The sequence below is a fragment of the Otolemur garnettii genome, unplaced genomic scaffold (genome assembly GCF_000181295.1).
Source record: "Otolemur garnettii isolate 467f Iridium unplaced genomic scaffold, OtoGar3 scaffold00146, whole genome shotgun sequence".
In the NCBI taxonomy this organism is placed as follows: Eukaryota; Metazoa; Chordata; class Mammalia; order Primates; family Galagidae; genus Otolemur; species Otolemur garnettii.
Genome location: NW_003852541.1, coordinates 1,918,157 through 1,934,231, shown reverse-complemented (window position 1 = coordinate 1,934,231; position 16,075 = coordinate 1,918,157). Strand labels below are relative to the sequence as shown.

General features: G+C 46.1%; 1 protein-coding gene across 1 annotated transcript in view; it reads left to right on the top strand.

Moving 5' to 3' along the window:
* Positions 1 to 7,691: 7,691 nt before the first annotated feature.
* ACOX3 (acyl-CoA oxidase 3, pristanoyl) overlaps positions 7,692 to 16,075 on the top strand; it is a 49,147-nt gene continuing 40,763 nt past the window's right edge. Inside the window, exons 1-3 of the mRNA XM_003799145.3 lie at positions 7,692 to 7,798; positions 15,103 to 15,257; positions 15,584 to 15,817. Coding sequence (XP_003799193.1) covers positions 15,114 to 15,257; positions 15,584 to 15,817 — 378 coding nt within the window. The 5' untranslated portion in view covers positions 7,692 to 7,798; positions 15,103 to 15,113. The remainder of the gene's footprint in view (positions 7,799 to 15,102; positions 15,258 to 15,583; positions 15,818 to 16,075) is intronic.

Sequence of the window (16,075 nt, the reverse complement as noted above, 5' to 3'; positions counted from 1 at the left end):
CGCATACAGAACCCAGCTCGCGGCGCATGGCGCTGACGCAGACTAGGTGGCGTGTGACGTCATGTGAGCAGCGCCGGAAATGAAAGCGGCGCCAATGGATCGACTTTCCCGCTTTTGGTTTCCCTGGAAAGGGTTCAACTGTGAAGTTCTTGGCTGAGGAGTTTTAACCTTCGTTTTAGTCCATGACTTGTAAGCCCAAGGTACGCTTGTGCACCTTAGGAAACACCGTCTTTAATCATCTACAGTAATTAAACATGGTCAGAGCTCAACTTTTGAAGAATTCTGGATATATTTATAAATCATAAACGTCTGCCAGAGGATATGGAACCCATCTTCTCCAGTACTAATAACTGATAAAGTCAAGGAGCCTAAGTGCGCGAATGTTCAAGATAAGTCCTCTTATGGAAGTTTCCTTCTCTCCACTTGCGTTCCGGTTGGCTTTCTTTTATGGAAGAGTTACAGCCAGTGCATTCCTACGTCTGAGCACAGCCACGGTGTTTCCTAAGAATGATAAAACCTTATGTTATCACACATGTACGGGTCTCCAGAAAGAACAGAGAAGGTTGAATACTGCCAATTTAGTCAATAGCACCCATCTTCAGCATTTCTAGTGAAATTCCAAAAATCTTCAAAGATTCTTCATTCGTTTTGTGCAACATTAGTCCACTCGGGGTTTTGCCATTCCCTGAAGGATTTCTGTTGGAATCAGACAAGAGAAAACTAACTCAAGTTATGTCCTTTATCAGAGAAGAGAGCACAGACCGAACATCTGTGGAATTAAGTAAGAGACAAATGAGTGATGTAAACTCAGAGACATGCCTGCTCACTCCAGCCCAGTCTTTGATCCTCTACAGTAATTAATTTTTATGCTGTCATTAGCTTCCTATGGCTTCCATAACAAATTACCACAAAGTGGGTGGCTTAAAACAGAACGCATTTACTATCTCATGGTTCTAAATCTTCTTGAGGAAGAATCTATTCCTCTCCTGGCTTCTGGTGGTTAGCAGCAATTCTTGGAGTTCCTTAGCTGGTGCCTTCATCACTCCAGTCTCAGCCTCCAGGATCACACCCAGTGTGACCTCATTTTAACTTACCTCTGCAAAGGCCCTATTTCCAAGTAAGGTCACAGATACCAGGCGTTAGGACTTCAACATGTCTTTTTGGGGATCCTGTTCAACCACAAAGACGTTTAGCCTCCGTGGGGCAGCCTAAAGATCAATAACTACAAATCTTGCCAAGCTGCTGTTGTGCATGGGGACCTGGGATAAGCCCTGAAGGTGCAGACCCTGCCCTTGAGGAGCTTTCAGGCTGACAGTAGAGGCAGAAAGATAAGACAGTGGCTGTGGAATATGAAAAGTAAAACAGTTAAGGCATGTACAGAGTTCAGAGGTTGCAAAGAAAGAGAAGCTAGTTATTGTCTCAGGCACCTTCTATCTCTAAACAAAGGTGTTATAAAAGGGGGATCTAGTGACAACTGAGTTAAAGAGAACTAACTTAAAAAAAAATCTTTTGAGGGAATCACAAGGCAAGGTGTCCATTTTGATTTCTCCACATACAGCAAAAATGCTGCTTTATTTAAATGTGGGCTCAAGTCCTCTTAAAAGTCTCTTGTTTTCTAAACATGAGATGCAAAAAAAAAAAAAAAAAAAAAAACTAAGTCTCTTGTTTTCCAGGTTCTCTGCTTTCATGTTTCTGGGCCCTTTTGTGGTCCTGGGGCTCTGTTGTGTCTTGCACTGGCTAACTTAGTCTCTGCTCTCTGCTGCATATCACATGGGCATAGCAAAGAGAAGCCACAGAAACCTGCAGTCCTAGGACTTTGGAATAAGGGGTAATGAATCCAGAAGCCAATGTTTGGCAAGGGAGGTGGAAAATTCCAGTTTGACATGGCTAGTATCCTTGTGCAAGAGCATGTCATTTCCTTTCTGGAAACTATCCTGTTGATCTATGAATACCGTTAACCTGCCTCCTGCCTCCAACCTCCAATGCTCTATGCAATATGATATCTGCCCCCCTTTCCAACCTCTGCCCTTATTTGCTAAGCCTCTGCTACAATGGTCTTTTTGTTCTTCAAACTCAACAAGCTCATTCCCATGTTAGGGTCTTTCTACTGAGTTGTCCCCTTGCCTGACATGTGCATTCTCAGATCTTCTGCCCACTCAGGGAACAGCTGAACTGTCCCGTGCTTAGGCAGAGTTTCCCTGACCTTCAAACCAAATAGCTCCCATTTTGCACATTATTGCCATGTTTTCTTATAACTATCCAAGCTTTTTAGAACCTATGCTTCATTGGGTTGGAACCCTGTCTGGATTATCGCCATAACCCTAACATATTTTTTGGCTTATGGGAGATGCCCAGTGAATAATTGCTGAATGGCAAGATCAATGAGATTAGGGAGTGTGGCAGTTCTGGTAGAGCTGTTCAAGACTGTCTCTGGGGAGAAACATCCTCAGCCAGAGGCAAGACCCAGGCTTAAGTCAAGGTTCCAGTCCAAGGCTGGGAGCAGTCTCTAGATGGTGCTATGCTGTAGTACTTTCTGTGATGATGGAAATGTTTCATTTGCATTGTACAATCGAGTAGCTATGTGTGGCTACTGAGTACCTGAAGTGTAACTACTCCAATGAGAAACCTGATTTAAATTAAATTCATAAGTAATTTTAACTAATGCATATTTAAACAGCCACATGAGGCTAGTGGTTACTGTGTTAGATGGTGCAGCTCTAGAGAGACTCAACTGGAACCCAGAAAGCCCCTCCATTCTGGGTCCTCTGCGTGTAAGTGCTGGAAGCAGGACAGAGCTTGGGAACTCTGAGGCTGAGGCTTCACCTGGAAGGCCGTTGCTCCTCTAAGTGTCCTGCATGGCAGCTCTACTATGCTGATCAGAACACAGCCCTCAGCCAGACACTCACCTGATGCCAAGACTCTTTCAGTATATAAACCCTTTGGATTTAATGTGTTGGGTTTATAGTAAAACAACAACAAAAAAAGAATTTTTATTGTCTCATGCTGGTGATGTTCACCATGAAGACCAAAGCTTCAGATGTTTGGATATGCATCTTTAAAAACTGTATTCAGGACACTCAGGATAAGTGACTGAGACGAAGGTGGTCTCAATCACTGAAGGTTTATTGAGCCAAGATTTCAAGGACACACCCAGGAAAAACACAAGCCACAGACAAGCTATGGTTATTTTGCCAAAGGGGCGGTTGGAACTTTCAGCATTTTGAAGGCAACAGAGAGAAGGGAAGGAGGGAGGGGTTAATGAGACAAAGTGGTTACATTCTTGTGAGGTCCACATGTTACAAAAAATTATGGGACTATTAGAAGGGAAAAGGGGATTGAAGGAAGCATCACTTATGTAGATGTCCCTGGGCAGGTGGAAGAATGTCTAATTCTGTCTTGTTTCCAGTTCTGTGACCTATAAGATAAACTTGTAATTCTTTGTAAGCGTGGAATCAGATAAACTTTAGTTTTAGGTGCTAAGCATAGGTACAGTTTGCATGTCCTTGCTCATGGGCAATTAGCAGGAAATTTCAATAATGTAATGAATGATATGTGAGGTCAGTTCTTCACAAGTGTCGGAGGCTTTTGTCTTCTCTTTTGCATAAGGAGATGCAGGGGTGGGGGATGGGATGGCCCTGAAACTTTGGTTTTCTCTTTACACAATCAATGGAGGTTTATTAAGCCAAAGGTTGAGAATGCGTTCAGGAAAAAGACAAGCCACAGATGCAACTGTGGCTGTTGTTTTCCAAAGAGGGATTTGGGAATTCAGTATTTAAAGAGAGGGGGCATATGGAAGGAAAAGGGGGGATGGGCAGTGAGGCAACTGATTATATTCTTGTGAGGCTGAGGAAATCCACATTTTACTTAAGATAAGCAAGCATTTGTGAATTATAAGGGAATAAAGGAAGAATCAATTATGGAGATGTCCCTGGGTGAAGAATGTTTGATCTCATCTTGTCTCTGTTTTGCACCTGGGAAGATAAACTTGTAGTTGACATTATTGTTTTGTTTTGTTTTTATAGAGACAAGAGTCCCCTCACTTTATCCCCTCGGTAGAGTGCCGTGGCATCATACAGCTCACAGCAACCTCCAACTCCTGGGCTTAGGTGATTCTCTTGCCTCAGCCTCCTGAGTAGCTGGGACTACAGGCGCCCACCGCAATGCCCGGCTATTTTTTGTTGCAGTTTGGCCTGGGCCAGGTTTGAACCCGCCACCCTCAGTATATGGGGCCGTCACCCTACCCACTGAGCCACAGGCGCCGCCCTATAGTTGACACTATTAGTATGAACTCAAACAGGTGTTAGTTTCAGGAGCTGGACTTAGCTTGAAGACCCAAAGTACAATTTGCATGTTCTTGTTTATGGAAGGCCAGCAAGATATTTCCTTATGAAAAGTCTGGGGCAGTCCTTGTAGACACCTCAGGCCTTTTACCTTTCCATGGCAAGCTGGCTGATGTTTAATGTTAATAGCAGCTATTCCTATAGAAGGGGGTGTTGCAGAACTCAGCCAACCTCTGGGCTTCACCTTCCCTTTTGATAAGGAGTTGGGGGATGGTCCTGAGATTTTTATTTCCTTTTACACTGATAGTCCACAACTCTTCCCTAATACCATTTTCACTGCCTTCTACTTTATGTGATTTCACAGGGGGAAGGTGGTGGCTGTGAGGTGGTGGTGCTATAGCTGGGCTGTCATGGGGCCATGCCCAGCCCAGTGCCCCAGTGACTTCTTCCCAGACAGGCCTCTGTGCAAGGGAGGTGATGGTGGGAAAGAGAGGAGGAAGAGGATAAAAGGTGACAAATGGCTAGAGGGTGGGAGACAACTTCGGTTTTAACCATGTGTACAAATAATTGCAGTTGCCAGTGATGGCCAAGTGAGCAAATAACTAAATATGAGTAGGGAATGGGTGTTCCAGAAGGGCCAGGATGGGATGAGTGTCAGAATAAGCAAAAGATGAGTGAGTGGGGACCAATAGCAGAGCTCCTGTGGGTCACTGAGTTACCAAAGAGCTCCCTCCTCCTCTACAGTTCACACCAGGGCTCTGCAAGTACATCTCTTTAGCTAACAAAACCAAACTCCCTTTCTTGTCCCCAAAATTGCTCCCTTTATGCCATTTTCCTGGCATTTCCATCCACCCAGGTTCCAGCAACACAACTCAGAGTGGAGTATTAATTGAAGAAATGATGAGATTCGTAATTTGGAAAGGAGAGCTTTATTTCTCATAAAAGGTTGCATCCTTCAGGTGGCCACTCCACTGGAAAAGCAAAGCCCATGGCCCTGAGCCAGGAACTTGTGGTTTGAGGCAGGAACGATGGGAACAGGAACTTATACTGAGTGGGGTAGCCAAATATGCATACGTAACAAGCTATAGGAGGAGTTATGAATATTTATGAGAAGAGAAATGTACACCTGTGCGATGGGGCTTTCCGCCTTTTTATGGGTCCATGTACAGAAATGACTGCCCTCTATGTCAAACAGGTGAGACAAGGACATGAAAACCCTCTTTGCCCTTGCTCCATAGATGGTTTAAAACTATTCTGTGGCTGGTGGTCTTTTATCAGGAAAAAATGCTGGTCTGGCCGTTAGGAAAAAAAGCCTCACGGGAGGGGATGAAATAAAGTGTATCTGTCCTCTCATCCTGTCCATGGCTAGGAAATCAGTTTTAAGATTTCTCTGGGGTCCCCTGGGACAAGATGGGGTGCATGCAGTCAGCGGGGGCTTAGAATTGTATTTAGTTTACAGGAGCATGACCTCTTTGTTCTAACCTTACCACCATCCTGTATGTGGTCCTGTATGTCCACCTGAGTGCACATAGAGATGTCCAATGACATTCCCAGGTCAGCCAGCGTACTAAGGCCCAGGAGGGAACCATGGGTGGGGAGAGGTGTTACAAGATGGACAAGCAAATGCCAGAAAGTGGTCCTGGGGTAAAGCCACAGTCAGAACCGGAAACAAAAGTGTTAAGCCTAGTCACCAATCCAGGAACCTAAATGGAGAGAGTGAAGTAATGAGGCTAAAACTCGTTTATGATCCAGGCCTGACGAGCTTCGGGAGGTACAGACAAGTGTGAGAAAAGGAGGGCAGAGCGAGATAGAAAGGAGGGGAGCCTGAGGACATCCTCAGGGCTAGAAACATGCGCTTTGTGTATTTTCTCCATATTATGGATCGATGACATCCTAACTTAAACAGAACTGAAGAAGTCACTCGGCTCCATCCTCACCCTCCAGCTCCACTTAGCCTTATATCAGGGCCTGTTAACCTCTTACCTGGACTAGCCCACCAGTTGCATCAAGGTCTTCCCCTTTAATTTGCCCTCCGATGTCTACTTAGAAACAGCTTATCTCTCCCTTTCATTCCTGCAATGAACGTGAATGATTTCCCAGTAGAAAGATGTCTTCCTGATGTCTTCATGTCAATAAAACATGTGAACTCAACTTACTAGTAGTTGTAATTTGGGCAGAAATTGTGGCCCAAAGGAGGTGCGGATTCTGCAATGAATGGGTGTTATGTATTACTCTAACCAGAATCTCCACACATTTGAAAAACAGTAGTGTGTATTCTTATTAGACCATGCCCAATTCCATCTCCAGGCAATCCTAGTTTCTCCTGTGGACTCAGGACCATTTGCAACAATGTCCCAGACCCTAGGGTGGCAGTGGCTGGTCTAGACTGAGAATCTGTTCTGACTGATTAGCAGGGCACCTGCAGGGTCCTGGGTTGTCATTCAGTCCCTTCCTTCTGTTTTTGCAACTGATAAACTTAACTGTAAGTCTGTTTTGAATGAGAGTGATAACTGCGAAGAAAAACCTTTTCATGGAATTAAGAAGGTATTTCAGAGTATAGCAGGAGTAGAGAGGATTTCCACAATCAGCTGAACATCCCCATCCAGATGTCCTACCTACAACTTAAACTTGACACGTCTCTGAAACTGAACTTACTATCTTTCTCTTCTCTATAGCTGTGCTGCCCTTTTTCGTTCAGGTCCTCCCCTTCAATAAGAAACCTTTGGCCTTCTCTTTTCTCTTTATTTATCAAACCGGACAAATCGCTAAGTCCGGTTTGATTCTCTATATATTTCAGACAATGTGTATGTCTTAGTTTAGATCGCCCCCAAACAGCCCTGGAGACAAGATCTGGGTGCGGGTAGTCAGAGGTGGAGATGATCCCAGGATGCAGGGGTAAGGAAATGAGAAGTGTAAAAAGTGAAGAATGGGTTCTTGAATTGGTTGGTGCTACGGGTAAGCAGGGCTTACTTCCAGCGGGGCTCTCTGAGGAAGTGTGTAGAACCAGGACTCAAACTTCAGAGAGAACCTGGGCGTACTCCTTTAGTTCGGAAATGCCCAGGTCCCAGCCGCGGGACTGATTCAGTAGCTTGGGAACGGGCCCGGGAGCCTGCGTGTTAAACAGAGATCCCAGGGATTCTAATGCTGGCAAGTCCCCGGGCACACTCAGAGAGTCCAGCGCAAATCGCAGCTCAGAGCGACAACGCTCGCCCCCGGGCCACCCAGCCAGCCCGGGCGCGGGAGGCGGAGAGCTGCCGGGAGCGCCCAGGGTCCAGCTTTCCCACTCCCTCATCAAAGCCTCCGGCAGCCAGGACCTAGTTTCCCAGGCGACAGGGCGACGCGTCGCGATGACGTCAGGAGGCACGGGGTCTGGCCCCGCCCACGGAGTAGACGGAGGCCGAAAGGCCCCTTGGACTGGGACACAGCTCTCTGGGACACAGCTGCGGCCGGACAGGTATCCGCTGCGCTGTGCTGTGTGTGCTGGACTGTGTGGGGCCCGGGACCGGGTGAATCCGAAGGTGAGGTCTGGGGCCTGAGAAAGCCTTGGGGACCGGGGAGAAGATGCAAAGACTCGGGGCGCGCGGGGGGAGCAGGTGCAAAGGCCCAGGGGCGCAGCAGGGGAACCACAGGTGCAAAGGGCGAGGGGCGCTGGGAGGCCGCAGGTGCAAAGGCCCAGAGTGGGGGACGAGGGGGAACCACAGGTGTGAAGGGCCGGGGGCGCTGGGGGGGGTCTCGCAGGTGCAAAGGCCCAGAGTGGGGGACGAGGGGGAACCACCCGAGCAAATGCAGAGATGGCGCAAGAGGAAAAGGGGACCGACAAGGGGGAACCGAATGAGCAAAGGTCCAGGAGTCTGGTCGGCTGGGCGGGGTGGGGGTGGGGGAAGAACGCCTGTGCAAAGGACTGGGGACGCGAGGGGCCTGAGATTGCCGAGAAAGCAGGCTGCGAGATCCGGCGGCCAACAGCTGAGGTCGTTGGTGTTTGGAAGGTTTGGACATCGTCGGCCACTGAAGTTACTAAAGGGACCATGATCAGCTTGGCATTCTAAAATCGTCTCTTCTGCTGGCGAAGGAGAAAGACTGGAGATGGCTGTTGTCAGAACAAGGATAGTTAAGGCCCCACTTCTGTACCAAAAGTGTTCCAAAAGCCTTATGTGGATGACAGCAGTGTAGACAGCAGACCTTTGCACCAGTCAAACATCACACTTATCTCCCCTGAGACAGAGAGACATTGCTTGCTAAGGTCACCCAACTTGTAAACTATAATGTTGGAATTTGAGCCCAAGCAGTCTGGCTTCACGATCCGTGCTTGTAACACAGTAAGCTTAGTGATCTGTGGTGGCATAGGGCAAAGGGCATTGGGGACATAATCTGGTTAGGATCCCGGGGTAGGGAGCCAGCTGTGCCAGATAAGAGTTGTATGACCTCGGTCACTTCATGTTAGGAAGCTCCAGTTTGCTCACCTGGAAAATGAGAATGCTGGTAGTATTTGGGCTTGTTAGGCACAGCTGAGATGGTGTAGCTGTTTAACACTTTCACCTGCACGTAGTATTTGCTGGAGTATGATAGGATTATCAGGAGTAGCAATAAATGAAAGGAGTCTGTAGGGCAGTGGTTCTCAACCTGTGGGTCGCGACCCACAGGAACTGTATTAAAGGGTCACAGCATTAGGAAGGTTGAAAACCACTGCTGTAGGAATTAAAGAGATATAGGGGGGTCTTGGTAATTAGTTCAAGGCATGAAGGAGAGAAGATTTCTAGGGTGACACTCAGGTTTACAGCTGGAGTAATCCCTAGGCCACTGGCACTGTGGAATTAGCAACTACTGGGGGACACACTGAATTCAGTGTTGAACATTCAGTGTGAGATGAGCACGTGAGCTGGAGGTTTGGATTTGAGATCTCTCCACGCATCAAGGACAATTTAAATGCATGCAATTGATGCTGGAGTTTCGCTCTTCAGTAGGGTCTTGGTCTCGGTGATTTGAGGAATGAATCCACAGACCACAGATCAGTGGTAAGACAGGATTTATTTACAGAAAAGAATACAGAAGCGCCAGAGCTCTTACCAGAGAAAACCCAAGTCAGGGGAGAAAAGCTCTATGTCTCTCCCTGGGCTTTTTGTCTAGAGGTATATATAGTCACATGGGGCCCTCTGTAGTTACATTTAGCTGGGCTTGGTAGTTACATTTAGCATATCTGGGACATGTCCAGGATGTGAATGATTGGCTATAATGCCTTTCATTCCCAGGCCCAGGAAACTTACATGAAATTGGCCAGGTCTAGAAAATGGGAGGGTGGTTCCTGTTCAGCCTAAGGTGCTAGTGTCTCCCCAGCAGTTGTCTGGGCCCTCTGGCTACTGGAGCCTCCTGGAGGGCCCCCCTGTCTACCCTCCAGCCCACTGGTTCCTCTGCTCCCTGCCACTGCATCAACATCACCAAGGCAGAGGCAACCCGTCTGCACCCGCCTCCAGCTCCATAAGCTGGCTGGGATGCCACTTGTCCTGTATCACAATGATGCAGAGAGAGTGGCTAAGGGTGAGAGTATGCTAGGACAGTGGTCCCCAACCAGAGACTGGTTTCATGGAGGACGTTGTTTTCCACAGACTGGGAGGGCGATATATGGTTTTGAGATAATTCAAGTGTGCTTTGTTTAGAATGCACTTTATTTCTATTATTATTATACTCTGTATATAATGAAATAATTGTCTAACTCACCATAGTGCAGAATCAATGAAGGCCCCACTGAGTTTGGCCCTGAGTTTGTTTTCCTGCAAGTAGGTGGTCTCATCTGGGAGTGATGGAGATGGCGACACCCAAAGGGTGTTGCTCATGACCAGTCTACTCCAAATCTTCATTTTGGTTGCTATCTCTGCAAGAAAACTCTGCTTCACTAAGATAGGATGTTGGAAATGGAAGAGGCTTCTCTGTGTTTTTGTGGCAATCTCAAGCTATTCTACCTTGACTTTATTTATTTATTTGCAGTTTTTGGCTGGGGCTGGGTTCGAACCCACCGCCTCCGGTATATGGGGCTGGCACCCTACTCTTTTGAGCCACAGGCGCCACCCTTGACTTTATTTTAATACAGAAAGTATGGAGGTTTGAAATTGACTCAGATATACTTTTAAGGTCATTTGTGATCTCCAGCAATTGATCCTCTTTAACACGGATGAGGTCAATTTACCTGGCTTATTCACAAATGGGTCAGACACCCAATCCTCCCCAGTTCAGGGGTCTTTCGTGTTTGGGAAGTAATGTTCAAGCTCTTTTGAAAGCTGAGAGAGGTGATTATGCACCAGCTGGGAGAAAGATGGCCCTGGCTCAGTCTTTTTCATAATCTCTGTTAATGTTTGAAAGGTAAAAAATTCCATATTTCCAGTTTGGCTTTGAATGCAGCCACTTTATCTGCCGACTTGAACACAGTTGTTGTTCTCCCCTAAAGTGACAGGTTGAGTTTCACTGAGCATGTTGAATATGTCACATAAGTAAGCAAGTTTTGCACCTCATTCTGTGTCACTGAAATGCGTTGCCAGTAGTGACTATCTTTCTGAAAGAAATTTTTGGAGCAGCTCTCATAACTCAGAAACTTTGGCCAGTGATCTACTTTTAGAAAGCCATCTCACTTCTGTGTATAAGAGAAGATGTGTGCTCTGTGTCTATCTCCTTATAGAGCTGTGCAAACAGATATGAATTACTTTAATGAGGTTGATGATTTTACTGTATTTTGCCATGTATAATGCATACTGAAGTTTATTGCCCAAACTTTGAGCAAAATGCCTCTCTAGAAAGGGGGCAGCTCTTGCCTAGGAGAGACACATCTGGGGAGAGCTAATGCTCTGCTGGTAAATGTGCAGATTGCACCACCCTTCTGCAGCTGCCACTCGGTGAAGGCTGCCCTTTCCCTCTCTGCTGGGAGCCCTTATCTCCCTGCCACAACCCTTAGGACCATAGCTGAGAGGGCCACACATGTGGCCACCAGAGTGAAAGCTGCTGAGGACACTCAGCCCCTATGAGGCTCCTGGTCTCCTCTGCATAGCTGGACTTCAGGCCTTAATCACCCTCACAGCTGTGGCCTACCTCCCCAGTCCCACCACTACCCCCTCTCCTGATTGCAGTGCTGGGCTGAGGCTGCTCTGGCCCATTCCCACTCCCGCCAGATCCCAGATCCTCCTGGACTTGAAACCTATACACCTGGGGGACCCAGGAGGGAGGGCACAGAAGCTCCAGGAGGCCTACTGGGCTTTCCTGCTCCTGAGGCATGTTACCAATGTATAATTTATATCCTTATTTTCCCCTCAAAATGTTGGGCAAAAAAAGTGCACATCGTACATGACAAATATGATAATTACATCCTGTAAAACATTATTCCGGTGACTTTTTCAGCTAGCCAGCTTATGTCTATGGATGAGACAGTGCGAAGACTCACATTCAGAATCGACATCCTTAACTCAAGTAGTTTAATCCAGTTTTCATGTTATGTAATCTTTCAAAGATTTGAACAGTTCTGGAGCCGTGGTGATGGTTGGCACAAAAGTGCCATAACACATCCTCATGCACACCTTCTTAAAATATGTCACACAAAAACAAGTATTATTGCCTTGTTGTCAATGTCGGTAGACTCACCAACCTGGAGGATTGCTCTCCATTAACCCTCTCTAACTATCGTGCCTCAGTATCCTCTGCTGTTTCATCGGTGCATCTAGGCAGGGTGCTAGCTGAAAGAGGAATACATGCCACCTTTTGAACTGCAGATCTCCTAAAAGTTCACGGCAAATGTCCTTCGCAGGAGGCAGGATCAGTTCCTCACCAGTAGTAAAGGGCTTCTTAGCTTTAGCAGTGGGGTTATCCATCTGCAAATAAAAATAGGTTTCAATCTGGACAGCTTTTATTTCATTTTCTTCCCTGATTACACTAGCTAGAACTTCCAGTACGATGTTGAGTAGAAGGCGTAGAGTGGATAACCCTGTCTTGTTCCTGATCTAAGGGAGAAGATTTTCATTCTTTTGCATTTAAGTTTGATGATTGCTGTGGGTTTTTTGTAGATGCTCTCTATCAGTGGGATGATGTTCCCTTCTGTTCCTAACTTGTCAAGAGTTTTTTTTTTTTTTAATCATGACAGAGTGTTGGACTTTGTCAAATGTTTTTTCTGCATTTGTTGACATGATCGTGTATTTTTTGTGTGTCTTTTTTTCTGTTGGCAAGGTGTATTAGTTGATTTTCAAATGTTGAACCAATGTGTATTCCTGAATTAACTCTCACTTGGTCATGACATGTGATCCTCTTTACATCTTGCAAAATTTTGCAAAATTTTGTTGAGCAATTTTGCTTCTACATCAGGAGAGATCTTAGTCTCTAGTTTCCTTGTGATGTCTTTGTCTGGTTTTAGTGTCAAGGTAATACTGGCCTCATCCAGTGAGTTAGGAAATATATTTTTCTATATTCTGAAAGAGTTTGAATAAGTGGTAATCTTTAAACGTTAGGCAGAATTCACAATTAAAACCCTCTGGTTTTTCTTTGTGGGCAGTTAAATACATTTAAATTGCACATGAACTTTATGTCTACTCCGTATTAAATATTGACAGCCAATTGAATCTCTTTAATGTAGATTTGTTCAGATTTCTGTTTCTCATACATCAGTTTTGATAGATTGTCTTTCCAGGAATTTCATCTAATTGTCGGCATGCTGCGGTTTGTACTATTTCCTTAGAATGCTTTTTTTTTTTTCTATAAAGTTAGTGGAAATGTCCCATCTTTGATTCCTGGTTAGGAATTTGTGTGTTTTCTCTTTTTCTTTTTTTCTTCTTCTTTTTTTATTTTTGCAGTTTTTGGTCAGGGCTGGGTTTGAACCTACCACTTCTGGCATATGGGGCTGGCACCCTACTCCTTTGAGCCACAGGCACCACCCTCTTTTTTTTTTTTTTTTGTAGGTAATACATTATACATTTTATTTACAAAATCAAGACTATAATGAAACACAAGGAACCCATACTGAAGGAAAATGTTCTACATCAAAACTTCTTTGAAAGAGTGTAGATTTGTGTGTTTAAAATTAAAATGTTTATGGTACCTATTTATTGTTTTCTATGGTTTCTCAGTTTAACTGATTATTTTCAGGTAGGGGACTAAATATCCATCCAGATAACATTGGATAAAAAGGCTTCTACTGAGTGTCTGTATGACTATCTCTGTTTGAATGTTGATTTTTTTTTTCTTAGTCCTTTTTTCTCTGCTTTTCTTTTTGATTTTTCTTTTAGAGGCAGTCTCACTCTGTCCCCTAGTCTGAGTGCCATGGAGTCAGCCTACCTCACAGCAACCTCAAACTCCTGGGTTCAAGCGATCCTCTTCCCTTAGTGTCCCAAGCAGCTGGTACTATAAGGCACCCACCACCACACCAGGCTAATTTTTCAATTTTTAGTGGAGACAAGATCTCCCCCTTGCTCAGGCTGACCTCCAACTCCTAGCTCAAGGGATCCTCCCACCTCAGCCTCCCAGGGTGCTGGGAGCCACCATTCCAGGTTTGTTTTCTCTCTTTTCAATTTCATCAGTCTTGCTAAAGATTTGCCAATTTTGCCAGTCTTTGCAAAGAACCAACTTTTATTTTTATTGATTTTTTTTTTTTTTTTTTTTTTTTTTGGTTTTTGACTGGGGTTGGGTTTGAACCCGCCACCTCTGGTATGTGGGGGCCGGTGCCTTACTCCTTTGAGCCACAGGTGCCGCACTTCATAGATTTTTTTTTTTCTTTTTTTTTTTGAGACAGAGTCTTGTTTTGTTGCCCTCTGTAGAATGCTGTGGTGTCATAGCTTACAGCAACCTCAAACTCCTGGGCTCAAGTTATCTTCCTGCCTCAGCCTCCCAAGTAGCTGGGACTATAGGTACCTGCCACAGTGCCTGGCTATTTTTTTTTTTTTTTCCAGTTTTTGGCCGAGGCCGGGTGTGAACCCACCACCTCTGGTATATGGGGCCAGAGCCCTACTCCTTTGAGCCACAGGCTCCGCCCAATGTCTGGCTATTTTTTAAGAGTGTCTCACTCTTGCTCAGGCTGTTGTCAAACTCCTGAGCTCAAGCAATCCACCCACCTCTGCCTCCCAGAATGCTAGAATTACAGGTGTTAGCTACCACACCTGGCAATTTTTCTCTTTTATTTTCCATTACTTGTTGCTTAATTTTTTGCTATTTTCTTCCTTCTGTTAGCTTTAGGTTTAGTTTGTGCTGCTTTTTCCTCTGTCTGAAGGTGGTACTTTCTCATACATCAGTTGAGACGTGTGACTTTGGAGTTAGACCTTGCTAGGCCAGACCTCTTCTCCCCACTTCTTGGCAGAGGGGGCTCTCTGAGCTTTAGTTTTCTTTCCGTGGGGATGGTAGGATTTGCCTCACAATTATTAGAGGGTTAAATAATATGCTTTCTGTGGGTCAGGGTCCCTGGGCCACAGTTTGGCAATCCTGGGGGTTGAGGTGGCCTGGATGTCCTGATCTCCCCAGCAGTTGACATGTTCTCAGCCATGGCTATGGCAACATAAAACAAAACCCTCAACAAACCCACTAGACTCTGCCCCCCGTGACCCTGGTCGTGCCACTCACCTGGAAGTGTTGCAGTGCTGGCCGTGGGCTGTGGCTGTCTCTCTTCTCTCTCTGTCACCTTCTGTTTAGGGATACAGCGAGGAGAGGACTGTGGGTGCAGGCTACCCCTGGGGTGGTTCCCTTGGCCGACCCTTTGGCTTTAGTTTGTTCTTTTTACTTCCAAGTGTAACATGTGGGTTTCACTGCTGCTCATGGGTGGCATGGATCCATAGAAAGGAACTCGTTGACTCAGGCTGTGTATCTTGTGCAGGTGGCAACACAATGACGCCCACTGTGGAGGGAGGCCCTGAGGCTCTGCTCCCCGATTTTCCCAGAGGACCCCTCCACGCCTACCGAGCCAGGGCATCCTTCAGCTGGAAGGAGCTGGCGCTGTTCTGGGAAGGCGAGGACATACTCCGCTTTAAGGTGACTGTCTGTGGCTGTGCAGTGCTTGTCTCGTTGGTCCCCAGTGAATCTAGCAAGTAACTCAGCTCACTGGCAAAATTGGGTTTATGGCCCTTAAAGCCGCTTCTCAGTGGGGTGAGGCTGGCCTTTCTCCTCTGCACCCCAGGATGGGCCTCAGGAATAAGGAATATGAGGATGACACAGAGCATCAGGCCCCCATGTTTTAGCAACTGTCTCTGGGTCAGACTGTGTCCCACAGCGGCCTTGAGAAAAACGGTATAAGTAAGAAGATACTGAGATTCCGCTTTTGTCTCCAAATACCCTATCCCTCTCTCCTGTGTTTTCAGAAAACCATCTTCTCAGCTTTGGAGAGTGACCCTCTCTTTGCCCACTCCCCGGAAGCCCAGCTGTCCTTGGAGAAGTACCGTGAGCTGAACTTCCTGCGGTGTAGGCGGATCTTTGAGTACGACTTCCTCAGTGTGGAAGACGTATTTCGGAGCCCTCTGAAAGTGTCGGCTTTGGTTCACTGCCTAGGGATGTACGACTGGTCCCTGGCTACCAAATACCTCCTCCACGTCCTGGTGCGCATGTGGCAAAGGAGGGTGGGGGAAGTGTCAGAGGAGTTCCACTTTTTTCAGTTGTATTTGCAAATTTGCACACATAAATCCTTGAATAAGACATAGTGCTGTGAAGTTTAAAGTCCATAAGAAGAGGAGGAGCTTTAGAACTTTTTTTTTTTTTTGCTTTGTACAAAAAAAGACAATGAACTTGTGCTTGTCTTCCTTCCCAGCATTGCCCCCGCCCTGCCCGGACCGTGGTGGTTTCTGTCTGCTCCATGC